The sequence below is a fragment of the Gymnoscopelus microlampas genome (assembly GCF_963454915.1).
Source record: "Gymnoscopelus microlampas genome assembly, chromosome: 3".
NCBI classification, from domain to species: domain Eukaryota; kingdom Metazoa; phylum Chordata; class Actinopteri; order Myctophiformes; family Myctophidae; genus Gymnoscopelus; species Gymnoscopelus microlampas.
Genome location: NC_139940.1, coordinates 38,876,448 through 38,901,447, shown reverse-complemented (window position 1 = coordinate 38,901,447; position 25,000 = coordinate 38,876,448). Strand labels below are relative to the sequence as shown.

Here is a 25,000-nt window from a genome sequence, read left to right as displayed (position 1 = left end):
ACACACACATAGAGAGAGAGACCTCTGCTGGCCCTGGTTGACGCGCCAAAGAATGCTGGTGCTAGACCAGCTCCAGATGTGCGTCTCAGGGCTCTCTCTCTCTCTCTCTCTCTCTCCCCGTGCAGTGGAAACAGAAATAGCCCGGCCCCTTTGAAGGGCTGTGTGGATCGATGGGAAAATACGAGCGGATTTCCACCCCCACCCCCCCCCCCTCCTCTCACTTCCTCCTCTTCCTCCTCCTCCTCCTCCTCCTTCTCCTCACTACCGTGGTTCAACGTTCAGCAGGAGATCAGCCAGAGGTTCAAACAGTGAGAAGTGGGTTGGGATTGGAGGGGTGGGGGTTGGGGCGGGGGGGGGGGGGGTTGTTTCTGTTTTGACGCAGCGGTCATTATATCAGGTGCTGAGCTGTGGTGGGAAAAAGTACTCACATTTCTTTAGTATCGATTCTGCAATATAGAAAATACTCTGTTTCAAGTAAAAGTCCGGAATAAAAAATGTACTTGAGTAAAAGTAGTGGTATCAAAAAAGTATTGTTGTCAAAATATGCTTAAAGTACCAAAAGTAAAAAGTACTCATTATGCAGAATGTCCCATTTCACAAGTTTTCAAATGTATAACATCTTTTGAAAATAGCAGATCTACAAGCTCACAATACGTCGCGATGCATTGCGATGCATTTTCAAATGCCGAAATGTATATAGGGCTGACGGGGTTAATGCATGTTTTGTAATAATAATCAAAATCTACAAAGTAACTAGTAACTAAAGTAAATGATAGTGGAGTAAAAGTATAATATTTGCCTCTGAGATGTAGTGGAGTAGAAGTAAAGGTACAGAAAATTGGAAATACTCCAGCAAAGTGAAAATACCTCACATTTTTACCCAAGTACAGTACTTGAGAGTAAATGTACTTAATTACTTCACACCACTGCAGGTGAGTAGGTTTCTATTGAGTCCCATGCAGCGGACTTGTGTTGGGGCATGTTAAGTGTCCGTTGTCATATCTGATATCAGATACACAGACACTCTCCTGACAATGGCGAAGCGTCACTGTGTGTGTGTGTGTGTGTGTGTGTGTGTGTGTGTGTGTGCGCGTGTGTGTGTGTGTGTGTGTGGGTGTGTGTCGGGGTCGGTGTTGTTGGGCTAGTTTAGCCCGAGGCCGCATGACAGCCATGGTAAACAAACGGAGCCATTCTTGGCAGCCGTGATAGCATGGTGCGATCCACACAAACGGAGGAAACCATGGTGCACTTCAACATTAGAGCTGTAGTGTCTCATGCACTGCAGTGGTGTAAAGTAACTAAGTACATTTACTCAAGTACTGTACTTTTTAAGTAAGTACAATTTTGAGGTAACTTAAAATTTTGAGGTAACTTAAAATAAAAATACATTTGAAACTTAAAATTTGTACTCCACTACAATTATTTGAGAACTTTAGTTAACTTTACAAAACATACATGAACCACTTCAGCCCTATATACATTTCGGCCATTTGAAAATAGCAGATCTGCAAGCTCACAATGCGTCGCATCGCGACGCATTGTGAGCTTGTAGATCTGCTATTTTCAAAAGATTTGTATACATTTGAAAACTTTTGAAATGGGACATTCTGCATAATGAGTACTTTTACTTCCGGTATATTTTGATAACATTACTTTTGTACTTTTACTCAAGTAAATCCGTTCCGAATTCCAGACCTTTTACTTGTAACAGAGTATTTCTACATTGCAGTATTGATACTTTTACTTAAGTGAAACATTTGAGTACTTTTTTCCACCACTGTCTCATGCACTGCATCTTTTTTCGATGACTCCGGTGAATGGTCACCTTGTCCCGTTGTCTCTCCCCCATTTGGACAATTTCTCCTTTCTTAAGCCAATTTGTGCCCCCCCCCCCCCCCCCCCCCCCCTCCCTTCCTTCTTGGTCTGTATGCCAGCAAGGAGCCAGCATTGTTTCCCCTTCTAGGGCCCTAATCTCATTACATTTTAATTTGCACATGTGACTGTCTGGTGGATGATGGGTTTAAAGCCCCCCTCGTCCCTCCGCCCCCCCCACCCACCACCACCCCAACACCATCCTCTTCCTCTACCCACCGCCTCCAATCAGCCTGGCTATTTAATAAGAAATAAGATCATAATCCCCTTTTTAACACCAGAACCCACTCGAGCTAGGAAGTATTGAGTGACATTTGGGGGCGGGGAGAGAGAGGGAGGGAGGGAGAGAGACAGACAGACAGACACACAGAGGGACAGAGAGGGAGAGGGAGGGATGGCCTAAACATCTCATTTTGACGTGTTTACGTCCATCAGCAGTTGATTTGTCACCCTTCATGTCTTGGATGTAATTCAATCAAGCTTATTTGCTGCAGCTTTGAAGTGGTGTGTCAAGTATCCAAACATTCTTCAGAGAGTCTTTTTTCTTTTTTTTTTAAGTGATTGCTACAAATCACTAAAGCAGTAAAGGGCAGTCGGCACAGGCACTTCATTTCACTTTAATGCCGAAATGTCGTCGAAATCTGTCGCTGCAATTTTTGTTTTACAAATTCGGTGCTACAGTCAGTGGTTGTTATACTGTATGTTATTGTTGTAATGGTTTTGTAGTTGTTGTTTTCTTTTGCCATTATAGATGCAGTTTTGGGCTTAATTTTGGGCTTTTATGCCTTTCTTATGTTTAAAAAAAATATATCTTACAGAAGAAAATACACCCAGACAGACATCTGAAATCTTCTCCTCAAATATCATATGTTTAAATATTCACATATATATCCTGCAATCAATTCACATAAGATAACATTTGTTTTAAATGTAGTTTATTCAACTATAACTTGAAAAACTGTTAAAAAAAAGATGATTTACTTTTATAAAATCCATTCCATTTGGCAACATGACCCATGACCTTCAATGACCTTGAAAGGTCAAACCCAAGGTCGCTGTTTTTTTTCTCTACTAAAGCCATATTTACACAGCAGCATCAGACCCAGCTGATTGGCTGACAAGGTGCACGTTCAAATCCAGAGTGTTCATTTAACCGAGAGGGTAAAAGTGGAGTGTGTGTGGGTTTAGAGTAACTTAAGTCTGACTCACCCGGACATGTTGGAGAAAAGCCGGAGCTGTTTAAAGAAAGCAGTGGTTCTTAACGTGGGCTCCGGAGGACCCTGAGGGGGTCCTTGAGGGGGTTTCAGGGGGGTCCCCAGCTAAATGATTCATAGTTAAGGAACCAAATGGTCCCTTACTGGTCTAAGACCCTTGATGGACCCTCGCCATTCTTCTAACAAAATGTTATTTCAGCCTAATTCTATGATAACACACAACAGGGACACATTGTACATTTGTATTGGAAAAAAAAGAATAAAGAAAGACAAATAGTTAAAAATGATTGATGATTAACCCTTTGAGACCGGGAAAGCATCTGTCATTTTAGATTTTAACCACTTTAACCATTATCTTATGCTTTTGGCTATTCACAAAATAGCAGATATACAGGCTCATAGCGCATATTGTAAAATATGTTGTTCCAGGGACCCCCCCAGAAGCAAAGATTTGAGTTAAAAATGTTCGTTTAAAATAGATACATTCAAAGATTTGCACAAACGTTCAAGATTTTTCAAAAATAGCAGATATACAAGCTCATAGCGCGGCACTCGGTGCCGTGCTATGAGCTTGTATATCTGCTATTTTTGAATAGCCAATGTGTACAATAATGCTTAAAGTGGTTACACAAGATGTGTTCCCGGTTTTAATGGGTTAAAATGATTAGTTCATATTAGCGCCTCTATTATTACAATTTTGCGTTTGTTTGACAGCAGTAAGGCATTCAAAAACCCTTTTTTTGTTGTCCTATTGCATGGAGTAAACCAGTGTTGGAAAAAGTACTCAAATGTTTTACCTAAGCAAAAGTATCAATACTGCAATGTAGAAGTACTCTGTTACAAGTAAAAGTCCGGAATTCAAAATTGACTTGAGTAAAAGTAGAAAAGTATTGGTATCAACATGTACTGAAAGTACCAAAAGTACTCAAATGTTTGAAAATAGCAGATCTACAAGCTCACAACGCATCGCGATGCGACACGTTGTGAGATCGTCTATTTTAATATAGCCTAGGTATAAAATAGGGCTATAGTGGTTAATGTATGTTTTATAATGTAATAATGTATATCTGCAAAGTAACTAGTAACTAAAGTTCTCAAATAATTGTAGTGGAGTAAAAGTACAATATTTGCCTCTGAGATGTAGTGGAGTAGAAGTAAAAGTATTGGAAATTGGAAATACTCAAGTAAAGTACAAATACCTCAAAATTGTACTTAAGTACAGTACTTAAGTAAATGCACTTAGTTACTTTCCACCACTGGAGTAAACCAATGCTTCTATAAAAACAAGTTGCGATTCCACTTCCTGGTATTACATTTTCACTTCAAAGCTATCGTCCTCGCTTAGTGGCTCCGGGAATTGACATGTGTTGCCCGGCAACGTTAGGCTTATCAAATATCCTAGGAGGAAGTGTTGGGGCCACGCTGATTTTTGAAGAGCATAAATCATTGTTAGAACGCATGGCTCTATGTGGTGGCAGAGTGGGTGCTTTTGGCAGTGGGAGAGAGATGTAAGAAGTATGATTGTTCCCTCAGAAATCCCCCCCACCCACTCCCCACCCAACCCCCAGCTTATCCTCTTATGATTATGATCAATTATCCACCTCTAATTACAGTCTGGCACTATCTGGGGCTTATATGGGTCCTGGCAGTTCATATAATAGCCTCTAATAATGCTGTCAGTCATACTTCATGCAATTTTCAAAGTCCACATTTCCACACAGCCTCTTGTTTTAATGAACACCCCACTTCTTGTAAGACTGTTATTTTCAGTAACAAACTATATCAGTATCTCTCTTTCCTGAACGTTTAATTTCGTTCGTTTTTCTATCTCCACAGTTTACAGTTTGAAAAACGATAAAGCAAAGCAAGTCGTCCTCTCAGAATGTGTCTCCTGTTCACTGTGCTTTTTGTTGAGCCCACAGTCTGAGCTGCAGGCCTGAGATTTAGACACAAGATAAAAGAGTAGAAAACCTCACTATAGATCTGGTTTTGATGTCTCTCTCTCTCTCTCTCTCTCTCTCTCTCTCTCTCTCTCTCTCTCTCTCTCTCTCTCTCTCTAGTCTATCTCTCTCATTCTCGCTTGTTCTGTTTCTGTTTCTCTCTCTTTCCCCCCTTGCTGCCTCTCCTCTCCAACCCAGCCCAGCCCAACCCTCCCCCCTCCTCCACTCTACTCCAGTTTGTGACTGGAGAAAAGAGAGCAAAGCAAACTGTCTGAAGAGCCACTTCCTGTTGTGTACTTAAGATCCCTGTCATGTGATAGTGTCAGTTGAAGCAGGCGTGTGTGTGTGCGCGGCCCGGCACGGCAGGGAGGGAATATGGTGGCACTGCTGATCTTGCTGATGTGAACGTTGCTCTACCCCGCCACTGTGATTGTGCAAAGTGTTGACTCAGCCAGTGTGGCGTCAGGGCTTGAAGCCCGGCTCGTGCACAATTACCACACACACACACACACACACACACACACACACACACACACACACACACACACACACACACACACACACACACACACACACACACACACACACACACACACACACACACACACACCCGCGCTGTGGTGCATAGACAGGGCTGTAGACAGACATACAGTAGTACATGCTACATGCTACTACCTACACTGTAGGAGGTGCTCGTGTACAAACAGAACAACTGCATGACGCATATAAGCCTACTACTGCTGCTGACACATTGGCAGAGCTGCTTATGCAAATATGTAATAGAACACACAGAGGCTTCTGCCATGCGTTGGCTATACTAACTCGTTCTTTTGTCCTTTTTGTTTCTCCTCTCGCCTTCCTGCCTATTCTCTCTCTCTCTCTCTCCTCTCTCCTCTCTCTGTCTCGCAGGTTGACAGTATCTGAGCGGGGCTGCGCAACTCAACTGCTGTGTCCTGGAAGTTGCTGATGTGCTGAAAACGAAAACCAAAGGAAAGGGCCAGTGAAATGAAAAGAAGAGGGGTCGTGGATTAGCTCGGCTCTGACACAGACACCGCCCATAACAAGGCCTGGGAAACTGCAACAGTGAGAGGACTTGAAACTTTCACTTTCACACAACACGGAGTATAAGCTATGAGATATGTTCTCATTGGCAGAAAGTTAAAATTTACTATAGCTCTGCACAATCGATGATTGTGCCGGGTAAGCTGCTTTTGTACCGTGCCACAGCAAATTGTAAGTCCCAGATTCATTGCTAGGTGCTAGATGAAGATGGATGGATGACATTGTCTTAAACAACCAGAGAGTGCTGGGGCGAGCTGGTACATTGGATGCTCCGTTAACAACAACTAGATGAGCAAAGGCAGATAGCATCGGGATCCCCCTGACAACGCAAAAAAACATAGCCCTCGATGTACAGCCGCAGATAGCAGTGGGATTACCGTTGTTAGATAGTTTGCAGCAGGGCCAGCCAAGGCTAGGATAGACTCTAGCCTGCACCGCCATGAACCCCAGAGACGGCGTGGAGCTGATGGAGACCCAGTCCTGTGGCTTGAAGGGAGAGCTGGACGGAGAGACAAAAGCCAGCGACGGGAAAGAGGCGGAGATGGACGACGACAAGACCCCCGGCGCCTACGACTGCAACATCTGCGGACGGAGCTTCCCCTTCCTCAGCTCCCTGTCCCAGCACATGAGGCGCCACACGGGCGCGCGTCCGTACAAATGCCCGTACTGCGACCACCGGGCGTCCCAGAAGGGCAACCTGAAGGTCCACATCCGCAGCCACAAGCTGGGCACGCTCTCCAGCCATCACTCCAACGACGACGACGAGGGCGGCGCCGAGGAGGAGGAGGAGGCGGCGTCCGCGGCGGCCGAGGTGGGCGTCTCCGAGGGTCTCGACGGAGGGACCAGCCCGACCAAGAGCAGCTCGGCCTGTAACCGCGTGGTCAGCGGCGGAGACAACAACAACGCAGCGGAGGAGGGCAAGAGGAAACCGCCGGCGAGAAACATCAAGAGAGAGAAGCCCACGTCGGACCAGCGGCCGTTCTGCTGTCGGCTGTGCGGCTACGAGGCCCAGCGCGAGGACCAGCTCCTCAGCCACATCGAGAAGGTCCACATCACCGCCGACACGGAGGAGGAGAGCTGCTCGGTCAAGGAGGAGGCCGTGACGGAGGCAGAGCCGGTCCAACAGCCCCAGACCGACGGAACGTTCCCCTGCGAGACCTGCGGCCAGGTCTTCACCCAGGCCTGGTTCCTGAAGTCGCACATGAAGAAACACGCCGGGATCCTGGAGCACTGCTGCCACATCTGCGGCCGGCGGTTCCGGGAGGCCTGGTTCCTCAAGTCCCACATGAAGACCCACAACACCAAGTCCAAGTCCAGGACCAAGGTGGAGAACTCGGAACCCGCCGTCACCATCAACGACGTGGCCCAGGACCCCGACGTCTCCGCCAGCTCCGTCACGTCCGTGTACCAGATCTGCTCCAAATGCGGGAACCTGTTCCACAGCAGAGAGAGCCTCAGGGCCCACGAGAAAGTCCACGGCAACGGAGCCAGGAGGCCCCAGAGCCAGCGCAGACCCAGCGACGACGAAGACTCGCCGGCCGCCAAGAGACGCCTCCTGGACTACCTCAACCTCGGGTCCGCCGAGGGGAAGTCTGAGGAGGACGGGGAGGAGGAGAAGGAGAAGAACTCACTGGGCCACAGGATCCCAGAGCTGGATCCAGTGTGCAGTTACCAGGCCTGGCAGTTGGCCACCAGGGGGAGGGTGGTGGAGCCCATCGAGCCCAGTTACAAGGCCTCGTCCGGGGAAGGAAGCATGGGCCCGGAGGCCCTGGCCGGAGCGGCCGTGGTCTACGAGAAGGAGAGCAGCCGCTACGTCCTGAAGGGCCAGGAGAGACGCAGCTCGGGCCGCCGCAGCAGCAGCCACGCCTCCTCCGGGGACAGGACCCCCGAGAGCCTCAGCGACTCCGAGTACCGCCCGGCGTCCCGCCAGGACCGCCGCCGGCCGTCCCAGACCTCCCAGACCTCCTCCTCCAAGTCCAACGAGTGCTTCGAGTGCGGGAAGGTGTTCCGCAGCCGGCACCAGATGATGGTCCACCAGCGGGTCCACAGGAAAGAAAAGGAGGGCTCCGGAGGAGAGAAGGAGAGAGGAGCGGGGAGAGGAGATCGCTGGGGCTCCACCAGCGACCCGGAATCGGGCTCCCCTAGTCGGCCCAGCACCCCGGGGTACGGAGACTCGCCGCCGGCGTCCACCCTGGGAAACGGAGAGGCCTCGGAGATGGACACCGCCGATGCAGGCCAGTTGGCCGCCGGTAAGTCAGAACACAACTCTAACTCTGAACAGCCATTTCCTTTTTTCTACATAATGCTCTCCTTACCAGGGCACCAGAAATAACTTTTAACTCAATGTTGTATTTCGCTTTACACTCTCCGTTTTGCATTTTAAACACTATAGACCAGTGGTTCTCAATCTTTTTCATGTCAAGGACCCCCAAATTGACACTTATTAGCCCGGGACCCCCATTTGATAAGATATACCATGGACCCCCATAAGAGAAGATAGATAGATAGATGATAGATACTTTATTGTCCTTGCGGAAATTCATTTTGTACCAAGCAGCCATCAGGATACAAAAAAATCACAAAACAAAACATAGATACACAATACATAGACAGATCACACAATACATTGACAGTGCTACACAGCTCCTCTCTTACAGAGTGAAAACTAGAAAAGGCTACCAGTCATGATTCATTCAAGAGGCATCACAGATTGTTACGGCTCTAGCAGTGATTCTCAACCATTTTAATTTCAAGGACCCCCAGTTTGACATGCAATTAGGCTACGGACCCCCATTTAATGGCATTTCTATCTCTGAGACCCCAATTTATATTGTAAAATCAGTGTTAATTTAACCCAACTCAAAAATTCCACAAATGGAACCCATTTGGTTACATTTGTACGCTCTCAGAGTTACAGACCCATAAGGGTCCATTTGGTTCCTAACTATCCAGCATTTACCTGGGGACCCCCTGGAACTCCCTCAAGGACCCCTGGGGGGGGGGGGGGGTCCTTCCATTGTCAATGCTATAGACAATGGAATAGGTACATCGGTATGTAGGAAATGCCGTAAATAGTATGCACACATTTCCAAATACACGTTTGTATTATTCAAATGTATGTGTATAAATGTTTTGGTCGAGATTTCTTTTTTTTTTTACACTGGAGTATAAGCAGCTGAGGTCAAAGGTAGAGCAAAGGAGAAGCATTCCTGACCCATTTCCTCTCCAGACCTCCCTCTCAAGGCCCCCGACTCTGACAGTCACTCGGTAGCCAACATCTGTTGGTGAAACGTCCACTGCTGTGGGGGTGCTCATCACTGACCATGTTTCTGTGGGGAGTGGGGAGTTGGATCCCCCCGGTGGCCAAACACCGCAATTACATTTCAAGGCAGCTATTTTTCTTTTTTATAGGGGGACGTGTTTAAAATAAACAACTGTATAAGGGAAGGTCATTAAACATTAATTGTCACTGGAAGGTGTACTGTCGAGGCCAATGCAGCTGTTAAGTGTTCATGGACAACGAAGTAAACAGTATAACGCTTAGATGAACTCGCGAGCCTTTGAACACTGTGTTACAATAGACAACAGGGGCATTTTTGGAATGCCTGACATTTTTTCACCTCCACAACCCATAAACACAGAAGGGGAAAAAAAAGAGAAAACCCTGCCCACTACGAGGGCGAAAACATACAGGCACGGCTGATTTACGATAAAAGGAATTACAGTGCATGTGTCAAAAGTGTTGTATTTTTTTCTTCCCCCGTGAGAAGACACAGATAGCCTGCTAGCTGTTAACTCGCTAACTTGTTAAAAGCGCAAATTTGTCAGCCGGCGATGGCATGCTAAGCACAGTCAGTGATTGCTTCCAATCTTCCCTGGCGGTGTGTAGACGTTCAAAAATAGCAACAGCTTCTCTGCAGGCCCTGATCGAGCTGTGTGCTATTTCAACTCTTCCTGTGTCAGGAAACCCCCCTTCATCTGTGTTTTGAAAATGTCTTTTTGCTCTCCTTTTTTTATTTCTCTGCCATGAAAATCTGTTTGTCTGTCTGTCTGTCTGCCCCCCCCCCCCCTTTAACCCATTAAGACCTGGGACGCATCTGTGTCATTTTAAGATTTCTTTGGCTATTCAAAAATGTCAGTTATACAAGCTTGTAGATCTGCTGTTTTTGAAAAAGCATGAAAATGTGTGCAAATATTTGAAATTGCGGACATTTGTAACTACAATCTTCGCTTCTGGGGGTCCCTGGAACTAAACATTTTACAAATGTTCGTATAGAAAATATGTATTCCAAGATTTTCACGCATTTTCACGATTTTTCAAAAATAGCAGATCTACAAGCTCGTAGCGCGGCACTCGGTGCCGCGCTATGAGCTTGTAGATCTGCTATTTTTGAATAGCCCAAAGAAATCTTAAAAAGTGACCCACAGATGATGCTTTCCCGGTCTTAATGGGTTAACTTCGAACATCAGCACTGCGTTTAATGGATAACCAGACATTCAACAAGAACTTTGGAATAAAACTAGGGCCTTATACACAGAACCAGGGAACGAAACACCTCTTATTACAGTAGCTATTTATTTCCCCTTTTTTTCTCTTGCCTTTTTTTTTTGCTCCCAAACTTGATGCCACAACACAACAACAAAGAGAGCTCTGTTCTCTCCAATAGCTATGAGCTGGAGTGGACTTCCTTCATGGTAGTAAATGTAGTGTGAAGTGTTCTCTCCCTCTCTCTCTCTCCCACTCAATGATTGTTCCAAAGTCATGGGAGACTGGGAATATCCTGCAGTACTCTGACGTCAGGGATTGATTCTAATGAATGTTTATCTGGGGGCTGGCTGTGAGAGACTTAGATAGAAAAAACACTCCCCACCCGACCAGACCGACCGACGTTGAATAACGGGGCTGTGCTGTGGGGGCAAATGAACTTGCAACCTCAGAAAGTTGTGAGCAGAGAGCCGTGCTTTTACAACAAAGCTGTGCTGCATCATGGGCCAGGTCACATGGTGAAACAGATGCCGTTTGTCCGTCTTGTCTGTCTGTCTGTCTGTCGGGCAGGGGGGGGGGGGGCAGGGGGGTGCAGGACTCACAGGCTGCCTGTCACACACACACGTGAACAGAAATATCTATTTTGGATGTATTTGGGGGAAATGCCGATATGTGTAAAACATATGGTTAATTTTTTTAGATAATGAAATATATCTGAAATATGCATGAGTAATAACACACACACACACACACACACACACACACACACACACACACACACACACACACACACACACACACACACACACACGGAGGGGCAAAGAACGCACAAATAAATATAGTTTTGTATAGTAATTGATGATAATTGAGTGAGTAGATTGACAACCACATAAAACTGCAATCATAACTAATAACAGCCATAGCGGCCAGCACCAACTTGTTCTATAATTCTTTCACCAAACCTCTAGTTTAATAATAAGCGCCAAAGAAAATGTAAAAAGAATAATGCATCCAATCTTGATTTCCTCTTGCAAAACAAAATAACATGCGCTTATGTCAGCACGTACCAACCAATAATAATGATGACACCTGCCTGTCAATCAATCTTCCACACAGCGCTAAGATTGAATGATGCTACAGACACTAGAAGGTTGGTGCTCTCTGCCATTGCCATCAAAGTGGGGTCTGGGGACCCCCAGGGGTCTTTGAGGGAGTTCCAGGGGGTCCCCAGCTAAATGATAGATAGTCAGGAACCAAATTGACCCTTATGGGTCTGTAACTCAGAGAGTATACGAATGGAACCAAATGGACCCTAACGGGTCCATTTGGTTCCATTTGTACACTCTCAGAGTTAAATTAACATTAATTTTACAATATAAATTGGGGTCCCAGACATAAATGCCATTAAATGGGGGTCAGTAGCCTAATTGCATGTCTAACTGGAGGTCCTTGAAATTAAAACGGTTGAAAATCACTGCTAGAGCTGTAAAAATCTTTCTTGGCATATCTTTTCAAATGGGGGTCCACGGGGTAATAAGTCTCTATTTGGGGGTCCTTGACATGAAAAAGTTTGAGAACCACTGCTATATGCCACTGTTGGGGTTGGGACCCATTTGTGGGTCGTGCACCCATTTTTATGGATTTCATTTTTAAAAATCAGAAGATAAGAATCAATCAAAATCATTTCCATCATTTTCCCCAACACACTTCAAAATAAATTCCATTAATTTGTCTATGCTGTATGCTGCTGCCGTATCCAACACGGTGGCCGCGTTACAAACTGTGAAACAGTACACTAAACTGCCTAGTTTGATCGTTTTTTTTTTACTTTGAGGCCCTCATTGTAGATTGCCTTGCCTGAGATGAGTGCTCATAGGTGGGAAGGAGACGTGCAGATTAGTGGGCGTCTGTCTCTCTGGAGGTTTCAAAGCTCCACGCAGTTCAATCCCCGCCCCCAAACCCTGTGATTGGCTGAGACGCACGCAGCCCTCCTCTCTACATAATATCCCCCCCCTATTCTACGAAATACCATTTCAGCTCGACTTAAATGATCCCCTCATCTCTCTATTCCTCCTTCCTTACTTCCTTCCATCCATCCTCCATCCACATGGATTTTTAGCATACATTAGCAACCAATCAATCTACCAGCCGTCTTCTGTCAATCTAATCATTCCTTTATGCGTTCCCTCTGACTGATACATAATCCTTAACCCATTAAGGCCTGAGGTTACGATTCTACAAAATGTTTTCTAAATCCTAACAGTGTTTTGAAAAATCTTATGTTACTATATTAGTGGTTCTCAAACGTTGTCATGTCAAGGACCTCCAAAATGATATGTATTTGTCCACGGACCTCCTCATCTCAAAATAATTTGTTCCGGGGACCCCCAGAAGCAAAGATTTGAGTTAAATGTTTGCTTTAAAAATATATATATATTCAAAGATTTGCACACATTTTCACGATTTTTCAAAAATAGCAGCACTCGGTGCCACGCTACGAGCTTTTAGATCTGCTATTTTTTGAATAGCCAAAGTATAAAATAATGGTTTAAGTGGTGACACAGATGTGTTCCCGGTTTTATGGGGTTAATGTATACCTGTTGTTGCTGCTTTGACTGTCACTCATCCACTCATTCTTACAAGGCAGCAGTCAGGACGCCAGGCAGCCAGCCAGGCAGGACCATGTCTGAGGGATTGGTTATTTATAGAGTCACCTCGCGATGGAGAGAGAAAGGCAGGCGGTGGAGACACAGAGACACTCAGAGGACACACTCACACACCATGTCCCAAATGCCCCAGTGTCCCTTTATCCCCTAGAGATACTTAAAGATTCATTTATACTTGGTTCTATGGCAGTGTAGCTCGCCATAGGCTTCAGTGAGAACGCAAATGAGTAGGAATGTGAGCATTATGGCAATACAAACAAACACGATAGCATTTTAGGCTGTGGTGGATAAGTAAAAGTAGCAATACTACAATATAAAAATACTCTGTTAACTTACGAGTAAAAGGCCTGTATTCAACATTTGACTTAAGTAGGCCTACTGTAAAAGCGCAAAAGTAATGGCATCAAAATATACTTAAAGTACCAAAGTGAAAGTACTCAAATTTTCTAATAGCCAAATTATAAAATAAGGTTTAAGTGGTTAATGTGTGTTTTGCATTAATAATCTAAATCTGCAAAGTAACTAAAGCTGTCCTATAATTGCAGTGGAGTAAAAAGTACATTATTTGCCTCAGAGATGTAGCGGAGTTAACTAGTATCAAAAAATGGAATGGAATCAAAATCTACTAAGTAACTAAAGTTTTAAAATAATTGTAGTGGAGTAAAAGTGCAATATGTTCCTCTGAGATGAAGTGGAGTAGAAGTAAAAGTATTGGAAATTGGAAATACTCAAGTAAAGTAAAAGTACGTTAAGTACAGTACTTGAGTGATGCACTTAGTCACTTTCCACCACTGCTTTTAGGCAAATCATATTGAGCGATGACGATCCTCTGATGACACATTGGCTGTCTGTCCACGCTGTTTCTACGCAGGCATCTAGAGAAGTAGGCCGGCTGCTTTTCATGTGAATCACCCGCCCGCCCACACTGTTCATTGTAATTGACGTATTAGATGACATTCTAACATCCTTCAAGGTGTGTGGTGATTAGATGGAATGCTAAGTTCCTATGAAGTGGCTCGATTCCTATCGCGCAGAATTGCCACGAAGCTGGCACCATTAACCATTTTAATGGTTAAAGGAAAAAGGCACCGTGACCCACCGTCTCACCAACATGTTCCAACCAAAGCCTTCCTCAGGCTCGAGCAAAGTAAACATAAGTGATGTGCAGCATTTTCATCCAACTTCCTTATAATCTTTTGGACATAAAATGCACCACATTTTTAAGTGCGCCTCAAATTTAGACTTTTACCTAACGACGTAAGGACACAATTCAGCTCTTGAATAATCGTGCTGCAGTGAGATTAGGACATTCATTTCTTTAGAGTGAGATCCATAGAGCAGCTATATGGCTGATTTAGATGTCTGCTCCTGAGCTCGTTGCCTGCCTGTGACTCTCCTCTCTCTGCCAGCTCTCTGTTCACTCTTGTGTGAGAGATAGGTGTCACTTCAATGACAGAGCCTGTTAGCACTCTAGTCTTAATTGCTCCTGCAGGGCTGTGTGCAAGGCGTGCATTTGCATGTCTGTGTACGTGCGTGGGTGGGTGGGTGCATGTGTGCACGTGTACCTGTATGTGTTTGTGTGTTTGCTTAAGCCATTAAGACCTGGAACGCATCTGTGTCACAAAACATGATTTTACACTTTGGCTATTTCACGATTTTTCAAAAATAGCAGATCTACAAGCAGTGCCGCGCTATGAGCGCATTGTCTGTTTGTGTGTGTGTATATATATATATATATATATATATATATACATATATATACACAGTCTTTGAGCACACGTGTGTGTGTGTGTGTGTGTGTGTGTGTGTGTGTGTGTGTGTGTGTGTGTGTGTGTGTGTGTGTGTGTGTGTGTGTGTGTGTGTGTGTGTGTGTGTGTGTGTGTGTGTGTGTGTGTGTGTGTGTGTGTGTGTGTGTGTGTGTGTGTGTGTGTGTGTGCGTGTGTGTGTGTGCGCGCGTGCGTTTGCATGCGAGTACAGGTGAGGAGGAGAGTAGCTCAGGATCAAGACAGAGAGAGAGTGACTCTTTTTAGAAACGATGCCGGGCGGATGTCCCCCCCCCCTCCCTCCCCATGTTTGTTTACCTCACATTGAGGTTATTTTCCTGCATGGCTTCCTCCCTGGCAGCAGCCCAGCCCAGGCACAGGGACCTGCTCTATGGGAACCACAGACCTTCTTCTCCCACGAGGAATAAAGATAGATTGACTCGAGCTATAGAAGAGGTGATACGGGAGAAAGGCAGGAAGGAGAGAGAAAAAGTTAGAGGGCGAGAGAAAGTGAGAACATAGAGTATATTATATATATATATATATATATATATATATATATATATATATATATATATATATACGTTTTTTTGGTTTTAAACAACATAAATCTCAGGTCTCTGTGATGCCACTCTACCCAGCCCGGGGGCGTAGCCTTGGCACCGGGGTAGGTGTGTGTTGGCCACTGCACTGGTGTGCCAACAGGAAGGCAAATGGAAAGCAGATGGCAGGTTACTGGTCTGAGAGAGTGTGTGTGGGTGTGTGTGTGTGCGTTTGTGTGTTTGTGCGTGTGTGTGCGTGTGTGTGCGTGTGTGTGTGTGTGTGTGTGTGTGTGTGTGCGTTTGTGCGTGTGTGTGTGTGTGTGTGTGTGTGTGTGTGTGTGTGTGTGTGTGTGTGTGTGTGTGTGTGTGTGTGTGTGTGTGCGCTCGTAGACACAGAGCGAGGAAAAGGCTGGTTACATTCTGTTGGTGTTAGGGGGCTTATGTTCAAGGTTGCTGTAAGGTCTAGACCAGTGGTTTTCAACCTTTTTTGCATCAAGGACCCCCAAATTGACGCATATTAGCCCACGGACCCCCATTTAAAAAGATATGCCAGGGACTCAACCATTTTGATTTCTTAGGGGTCCCAATCTACACTGTATCATCATCATTAGGTGTTCATTTAACTCTGAGAGTGTACAAATGGAACCAAATGGACCCATTAGGGTCCATTTGTACACTCTCAGAGTTACAGACACACATAAGGGTCAATTTGGTTCCTAACTATTAATTTGGCTGGGGACCCCCTGGAACCCCCTCAAGGACCACTGGTGGTCCCCGGACCACTGGTTGAGAACCACTGGTCTAGCCTATAGGATAAGCCTTAACCCTAGTGGTGAGGGTTAAAGTGGTCGATGATGATGACATGCATGCAACCACACGCATTTGTGGGTTCAAGCTTTGCGTGTGTGTGAGGAAGACAATATTGAATCATGAAACGTGGGAGTGAGATCTTTGAATCTGTGTCTTTGTTAGGTTGTGGGAGGATGTTCATACTTCCGAGCACATAAAATGTGCTTCTCGATAAGTCAGGTAGAACATGTATGCCACCTTGTGGCGAACTGGTGGAAACGCACTGGACAGTCTTCAGTAACCAGGGTCCATTAGGTAGATGCATACAGTACATCAGGTCATGAAAATGTTATGTTAATAATAGTCAGCATGGTTGGGATCTAAGCAATTATTATTTGAGAACTGGTGGATGATCTACCGTATATGTTTTATAGATCTGATAGTTTTATTCTCAGTACTACTATGGCCAGTTGAAAACAGACGTATCTGTATGGAGGATGGTAACACTGACCAGACCAATACTGCAACCAAGTGGCTACTGGCAAAAACTACATCTGAGGAGAACAATACTGATTGCCAAACGGTGTGCGGAGGCACACTGGTGTGTTGTGGGACTAGCCCAGGTGTGCTGTGGGATTCTGTGACAACCACACATTACTATTTCAATATATATATACAACTAGTAAACCATCATGGTTTTCTTTCTTTTCTTTTTCTTTAAAAAAACACTATTGCACACTATTTCTGAGGCAAATTCTATACCCTGGAATATATATTTTTCAACCATTCTCAACCTGCCGTCCCTATTTTGGGCATGTTATTGTAGACAAAATTGTTATTTATTTATTAGTTAATCGGTTATTCTCAATTGTGGCGCTGCAAACTCACGTGTCACAGCGGCCAGTGGCCGCTGTGACACGTGAGTTTGCAGCGCCACAAGCCGGCCACGTGTTGTTTGCTTGAAGATCAGTTATTTTTGTTATGGATGCAAGTGTGTCTTGAAATTTTGACTTGCCCATTGGTGTGCCTTCGGGCACAGACAATGTGACATAACACTGACTGAGATATCTTGCAGGTACTTTGCATCTCATTTTGATGATAGCAGGGAAAACCGTTTCACATTGTCCATCAGAGTCACTTATCATCTTCTTTCTTCCTCCACAGATGAGAAGCCTTACGTCTGCAGTCTGTGTGACTTTGTCGCCACAGAGTCGTCGGCCTACTTGTCTCACGTCCGCGTCCAACACCCAGCCACCCAGGACGGCAGTAGACCCAGCCCCGCCCCCAGTCCCAGCCCCAGCTCCAGCTCTAGCTCGGACAGAGGCAACCCCAGCGGCTACCCCAAGCTGAAAATGGCCCTTCTCCAGGGGTTGCCCAACCCCGTTGCTGCGCCCCCCCACCCTTACCTCTCACCCCGCTCCTCTGTGGACAAACCTCCTCCCGGCCAGTCGTCGCCCTCCTCCGACCCCAACCTGACCCCCCTGGACCTGTGCGTCAAGGCCGAGGTCCACAGAGGCCCCTCCCCCGTGGCCCTGGACCTAAAGAAGGGCCTCCCCAGCCACAAGTGCTCCTTCTGCTCCTACTCCTCCCGCTACCCAGAAGTGCTGTGGATGCACCAGACGGTGTCGCACCGCATCAACAGCAGCAGCTCCTCTCTGGCCCCTAAGTGGGCCCTGAAGAACGGCCTGAAGCGCCCCAGAGACGGCTCCTCGTACGCCAGGAGACGCACGGGCCCCCCGCCGGTGCTGGAGGGCAAGGAGTGTCCCCCGCTGCCTCCGGTGGTCCGCACCCCTCGCACCCAGCCCCCGGCGTACTCCGGCGAGACCCCTAAGAAGAGCAACAAGCCGGCTGCCGGTCACCCAAGCAATTCCTCCTCTTCTTCCTCCACCCCTTCCTCCAGAGGCTGCTCATCCAGCTCGGGCTCCCAGGCGGCGAGGCATGCCGTCCGGCCGGGCAGCAGCAGCAGCGGCGGCGGTGGCGGTGGTGGCAGCCGGCCCCTAGGTGACCACCCGTCTCACTCCAGACCCAAGGTGGATCTCTACCCTCGGGGAGGCTCCTCCTCCTCGTCCTTGGCCGGCTCCCTGGAGAAGAGCACGGGCAGCATCTCCTCCCAGCAGCGTCCCTCGGCGCCCCCTCCCGCCTCCTCCGGTTCCGCGTCGGGGCGAGCCAGGCTGGCGGAGCAGCGCTACATGATGCCCCAGGAGGGCCTGGGCTTCATGCTGTCCAGCAAGCACGGCCTGGCGGAGTACAGCAGAGCCAGGAGCTCCCCCCAGCCCTCCAGGATGCCCCATCAGCATCACCACCACCATCAGCCTCATCATCAGCCACATGCCAACAACTCCCACGGCCAGGCGGCGCGAGCGGCGGGCCTGTCCTCCTCCCGGCCCAGCACCATCACCCACAGCTCCTCAGTGGGCCACGGCGGCTACGGGACCTCCTCCTCCCAGACACAACACGGGGGGCACGCCCTCCAGAACTCCTCCTCCAGCTCCTCCCTGTCCTCGGGAGGAGTGCGTGGGGACGTGAAGCAGGAGGCGATGGCGGAGGCGCATCACGAGATGCCCATGGACGTCCTCAGCTTCCTCAAGAACTACAGCCCCCACGAGCTGGCGGCCCTCTACCACCGCTGGGGCGCTGCCAACGCCCTGCTGGACCCCACTGGTAAGGAGCAGGTTAACTGCGTCTGTGAATGACACGAAATGTCTGTGTGTGTGTGTGTGTGTGTGTGTGTGTGTGTGTGTGTGTGTGTCTTTCAGTTCTACTGGATCTCTTGTCCACTCGTCCCTCCCTAACATTTTAGTCTAGTTTTTATTTGTTGACGGAATTGTCAACATATTTAGTCTTAGTTTTAGTCATCGTAGCTGACTAAAACAAAACAAAAAATCATAGTTTTAGTCGACGAAATCAACACTGTGGTGATGACCCGATGAAGTGTTTTGCAGAGTGGTATTTCGGTCAGACCGGTGGTTGTCCAGAACCAAAAATCCACAAATGTCTTTATCTGTCTGTGTCCTATTTAGTCCTATTATTTATATATGGAGGTCCTTGAAGAATGCACAGAATCTCTGTTTCTCTGGGTGTGTCCCCCTTGTATCCTAGGAACCACCCGACAGATCAACTAGATTTGGAGATATGACATAGTCCCTGATGTCATCGAAAAACTGCAGCCATCCCATATAAAAGAGGCAGTTTTTGTTAACGTCGTCAACAATTATTTGTACACAACAGAAGCGCATAGATGTCACCAATATGAGAGGCTAGATTTACGTACATACCTAGACATTGTAGGCCGATGCCCGTTGAGTGCCGGCCGACACAGAGCATTTTGACTGTGTAAGAGGCACATGATTTTGTTTCCCTGAGCAATATCTGTTACGCAAAAGTTCTTAGTTACTTCACACCACTGGAACTAGCTAGCATGTGAACAACATGCAGTACGAAGCCACAGACTCTTGTACGTACAGTACAGTGTGTCATGCTGAGGATCAGAGTTCAGATGTCAAGACATGTTGGGAAATCTTAACGGGTGATTGACAGCTGACATAATTCTGCAACCGATATGCAGTGCACAAAATGTCAAAACAACATGCACTCTGATATGCATGCTCACTCACGCATGCACAGCACGCACACACACTCACGCACGCACGCACGCACGCACGCACGCACGCACGCACCCACGCACGCACGCACGCACGCACGCACGCACGCACGCACGCACGCACGCACGCACGCACGCACGCACGCACGCACGCACGCACGCACGCACGCACGCAGGCAGGCAGGCAGGCAGGCAGGCAGGCAGGCACACACACACACACACACACACACACACACACACACACACACACACACACACACACACACACACACACACACACACACACAGTGGTGGAAAGTATCTAAGTACATGTGTACTGTACTTAAGTACAATTTTGAGGTATTTGTACTTTACTTGAGTATTTCCAATTTTCAGTACTTTCTAGATATACTATCTCAGAGGCAAATGTTGTACTTTTACTCCACTACAATTATTTGCAAACTTTAGTTACTAGTTACTTTGTAGATTTTGATTATTATTACAAAACTTACAGTAACCACTTCAGCCCTATATACATTTCGCCCATTTGAAAATGTAAAAGCTCACAATGCATCGCGATGCGACGCATTGTGAGCTTTTAGATCTGCTGTTTTCAAAAGATTTTTATACATTTGAAAACTTGAAACAGAACATTCTGCATAATGAGTAATTTTACTTTTGGTACTTTTAAGTACATTTTGATGACAATTCTTTTGCACTTTTACTTGTACATTTTGAATTCCAGACTTTTACTTGTAACAGAGTATTTCTATATTGCAGTATTGATACTTTTACTTAAGTAAAATAGTAGTACTTCTTCCACCACTGCACACACACACACACACACACACACACACACACACACACACACACACACACACACATTTACACTGTATTCATGCAGGTGCACACAGACAAAGAAAGCCAACATCTGGCTGACAGACAGAAATTCCGTGACTCCAAGTTGTGAATAATGAAAAAGAGATGCATTAAAGAGCACCACACACGCTCGCACGTGTGAGGTTTTTAACGTTCGTAAGGTGTGATAAAAGGCAGAATCTAGGGCAGTGTGTGTGTGTGTGTGTGTGTGTGTGTGTGTGTGTGTGTGTGTGTGTGTGCGCGCATGTGTAGATTATGTTTGCCTGTATGCACGTGCTACACTTGTGTTTCTAGATCAGTGGTTCCCAAACATTTCATGTCAAGACCCCAAAAGAGAAATCAGATGTTTGCCCCGGGACACAAACTAGTGAAAATAGCAGATCTACAAGCTCAGCTTGCATGCAGATCTGCTATTTTCACTACTTCTTAAACATTTGTTTTCTAATTTAGGGAATTTCTTTGATTATTTTTATTTCATTCATGAAATTCTTTTTGAAAAATGGTTTTCTTTTGCGGACATCTTTAGAAAATATTTTAAAATAATAATAATAATGACAAAAGTAGGAAACAAAAGATAAAAATGTATCTGCAACCCCCAAATGGGTCTCAACCCACTGTTTGGGAAACAGTGTTCTTCACTGGGAAAGATGCAAGGCTCAATTTATACTTTGCTGCGTGCCGTTGCAGCTGCACACCCGAGAAAACTAGCCTGGTTCCAGATGAATCCGCCATTGCAAAAAAAAAAATGCCCTCGGCAGATTAGCTCTGGCCCCTCTCCATAGAGATTGCATTTCTCTCCCTCCGAAGTTGTGAGGGACCAATCAGGGCCCAGTATGCAAATATGGGGCGGGTTTATCACCAGAGGCATTTTGTTGAATTTGCCCCTCGGAAATTCAGGTTCCACACAGAGATTCCAGACTAATATCTACGCAGTGATATTAGCAGGCCATGCCAGGCTACGACAAAACAGCTGATCTACAAGCTCACAACGCGCTGCAGCGAGCGTGCGTTGTGAGCTTGTACATGTGCTATTTTCGCCCCGTGCGACACACCGGCGCGCAGCTAGGGCTGTCACGATTACAAATTTAAGTCGACGATTAATTATCACTCAAATAATTGCGATTAACGGTTTAATTGTGTTTCTGTCGTTGAAAATGAATGGAACATTATGAATAAAAATTACATTTCTGTTTGGCTTTTAGCTTTCGTAAACAAAAGTTGCACAGGGCAGATATGACAAATAACACATATGTGATTACTTTATACTTAAAAATAAACATTAATAGTGGAAATAGCCGATCTATAAGCTCAAAACGCGTTGCGTTTTGAGCTTATAGATCTGCTATTTCCACTATTTTTGACATTTTTTGAAAATATATAATTTTCTAACATGGAATTGATTATGACGATTATGCAAAAAATAATTGCGATTATATAAAATAATTGCGATTAGACGATTATGTAATAATTGTGACAGGCCTACGCACAGCGCCGTATAAATGCAGAGCATGAGAGAGAAGAGAGAGAAACCTTTGCTTCTCTCAGGGTCTTGGAGGCATGCCTAGTCCCCAATTCTCCCAGAAAGCTGTCACAAAGTGTTTAGGTCAGGGCTATACGCCTGACGAGAGACTCACACAGACAAGGATGGAGGGAGGGAGGGAGAGAGAGAGAGAGAGAGAGAGAGAGAGAGAGAGAGAGAGAGAGAGAGAGAGAGAGAGAGAGAGAGAGAGAGAGAGAGAGAGAGAGAGAGAGAGAGAGAGAGAGAGAGAGAGAGAGAGAGAGAGAGAGAGAGAGAGAGAGAGAGAGAGAGAGAGAGAGAGAGAGAGAGAGAGAGAGAGAGAGAGAGAGAAAAAGAGGGTAGGACAGTAGGCCATAGATATTCAACTGGCGGCCCGCGGGCCACGTGCGGCCCGCGAGGAGCTTCCTTGTGGCCCCTGGACATATTCCAAAAAAAAAAAAAAAAAAAAAAAAAGTTTTTTTTTTTTTTTTTTTTTTTTAATTTTCATAATTATTATTTATTTTAACTTTGATTTATGTTATCAAAGTTAAAACAGTACAAATTTATTTATCCTTCATTAGTTCTTGAAAGGCCATCTTTCATTGGAACTTAACTTAGAACCTTAAATAGAACCGAATTAGACCCGAAAAAAGGTTGATTTATATTGGTCAAATAGAACCGAATAAGACCTGAATTAGACCGAATTAGACCCGAAAAATTTCGCGCGCTGTGCGCGCGTGCATTTGCGCTGTGTGGCCCCCGACTCCAAATTATTTTACAGTTGTGGCCCCCTGCCTAATCTAGTTGAATACCCCTGCAGTAGGCAGTGGTGGGAAAAAGTACTCACATATTTTACTTAAGTAAAAGTATCAATACTGCAATATAGAAATACTCTGTTACAAGTAAAAGTCCGGAATAAGAAAATTACTTGAGTAAAAGTACAAAAGTATTGGTATCAAAATGTACTTAAAGTACCAAAAGTACAAGTGCTCAATATGCAGAATGACCCATTTCACAAGTTTTCAAATGTATAAAATGTGTAAAAAATCATTTGAAAATAGCCGATCTACAAGCTCACAATGCGTCGCGATGCGACGCATTGTGAGCTTGTAGATCATCTATTTTCAAATGGCCGAAATGTATATAGAGGGCTGAAGTGGTTAATGTATGTTTTGTAATAATAATCAAAATCTACAAAGATTAGTAACAAAAGTTTTCAAATAATTTCAGTGGAGTAAAAGTATAATATTTGCCTCTGAGATGTAGTGGAGTAGAAGTAAAAGTATTGAAAATTGAAAATACTCCAGTAAAGAAAAAGTACCTACAAATTGTGCTTAAAGTACAGTACTTGAGTACATTTACTGAGTTACTTTCCACCACTGACAGTAGGCTATAAGTGGTTGGTTGGGGGGGTGCAGAGCTGAAGTGAAGCATATACCATAGGGTGGGATAAGGCATAATAATTATTACCCCACCAGCTGCTTCAGAAATGGTCATTAACCAAACATCCCTGTAATTTCACCCACTTTGGTGGGTTTGAGTTCCTAAGGTCAGACAGGGCAGTGCTGAGAGCCAGGGGTCAGAGACAACAGCCCCAGAGCGCGGAGGACGCGGTGACATCACTGTCACCCGTCCAGGCACATATCATCACGCTCTGCCTTAGCCCTTTGAGTCACATGCTATAAAGTGACCTTTTCTGAGCAACCGAGGCTGGCTCCTCTCTTGGTTAGCGTGTGTGTGTGTGCGTGTGTGTGTGTCTGTGTGTGTGTGTGTGTGTGTGTGTGTGTGCATTCATGTACTGTGTGTGTGCGTGCATGTATATGATACACATGTGTTTGTGATATGTAAGTGATGCACATTCAACATATTTGTCCTGCGCGTGTCTGTTTGCGTGCAGAAGCGACAAGTGCAGTGGTGCGAAAAGTAAAAGTCCGGAATTCAAAATTTACTGGAGTAAAAGTACCAAAGTATTGGTATCAAAATGTACTTAAAGTATGAAAAGTAAAAGTACTCATTGTGCAGAATGTCCCATTTCAAGTTTTCAAATGTGTAAAAAATCTTTTGAAAATAGCAGATCTACAAGCTCACAATGTGTCGCATCGCGACGCATTGTACAGTACTTGAGTACATGTACTTAGTTACTTTCCACCGCTGGCGTGCATTGTATATAATACACACGCGTTCGTGATATGTAAGTGATGCGCATCCAGCATTTGTCCTGCGCGTGTCTGTTCGCGTGCAAGAAGCGACAAGTGCACTTTGGCATGCATCCATGCATGAATGATGTGTGTGTGTGTGTGTGTGTGTGTGCTTTATTTGGTGTGTGGTAGAATGGGGGCGTTCGGTACACAGTCGTGTCTTGTCTTTCCTGAGCGTGTCACAGTGAGAAGGGCTGGCAGCTCAACGGTGGTTTGCAGAGAGTATCCAGAGGCTTCAGCGCTAGAGAGCTGCCAGAGAAGCTCTCTGTCACCCTGCCCCTTGTCCCCCTGTCCTGTTGTCCTGCTGTCCTCCTCACTACCCTAGCTCTAGCTCTCTGCACCAGCGGGCACTGCCCAGGTATATGCCAAGCTGGTGCACACACGCACAGGCATGTGTGTGTGTGTGTGTGTGTGTGGACTGGGGGGTCGGGGGCGGGGGGGGGGGGGGGGGGGGGGGGGGGATTGATGGGAGTGGGGGGAGAGAGAGATGGAGGACAGAGGACGGAGGATG

General features: G+C 45.9%; 1 protein-coding gene across 2 annotated transcripts in view; it reads left to right on the top strand.

Moving 5' to 3' along the window:
- The window catches only part of znf516 (zinc finger protein 516), a 66,244-nt gene that overhangs the window by 32,980 nt on the left and 8,264 nt on the right, over positions 1-25,000 (top strand). For both annotated transcript variants that reach the window (XM_084053273.1, XM_084053274.1), the window contains exons 2-3: positions 5,936-8,337; positions 17,499-18,995. In XM_084053273.1, the coding sequence (XP_083909399.1) occupies positions 6,528-8,337; positions 17,499-18,995 (3,307 nt within the window). In that variant the 5' untranslated portion in view covers positions 5,936-6,527. The remainder of the gene's footprint in view (positions 1-5,935; positions 8,338-17,498; positions 18,996-25,000) is intronic.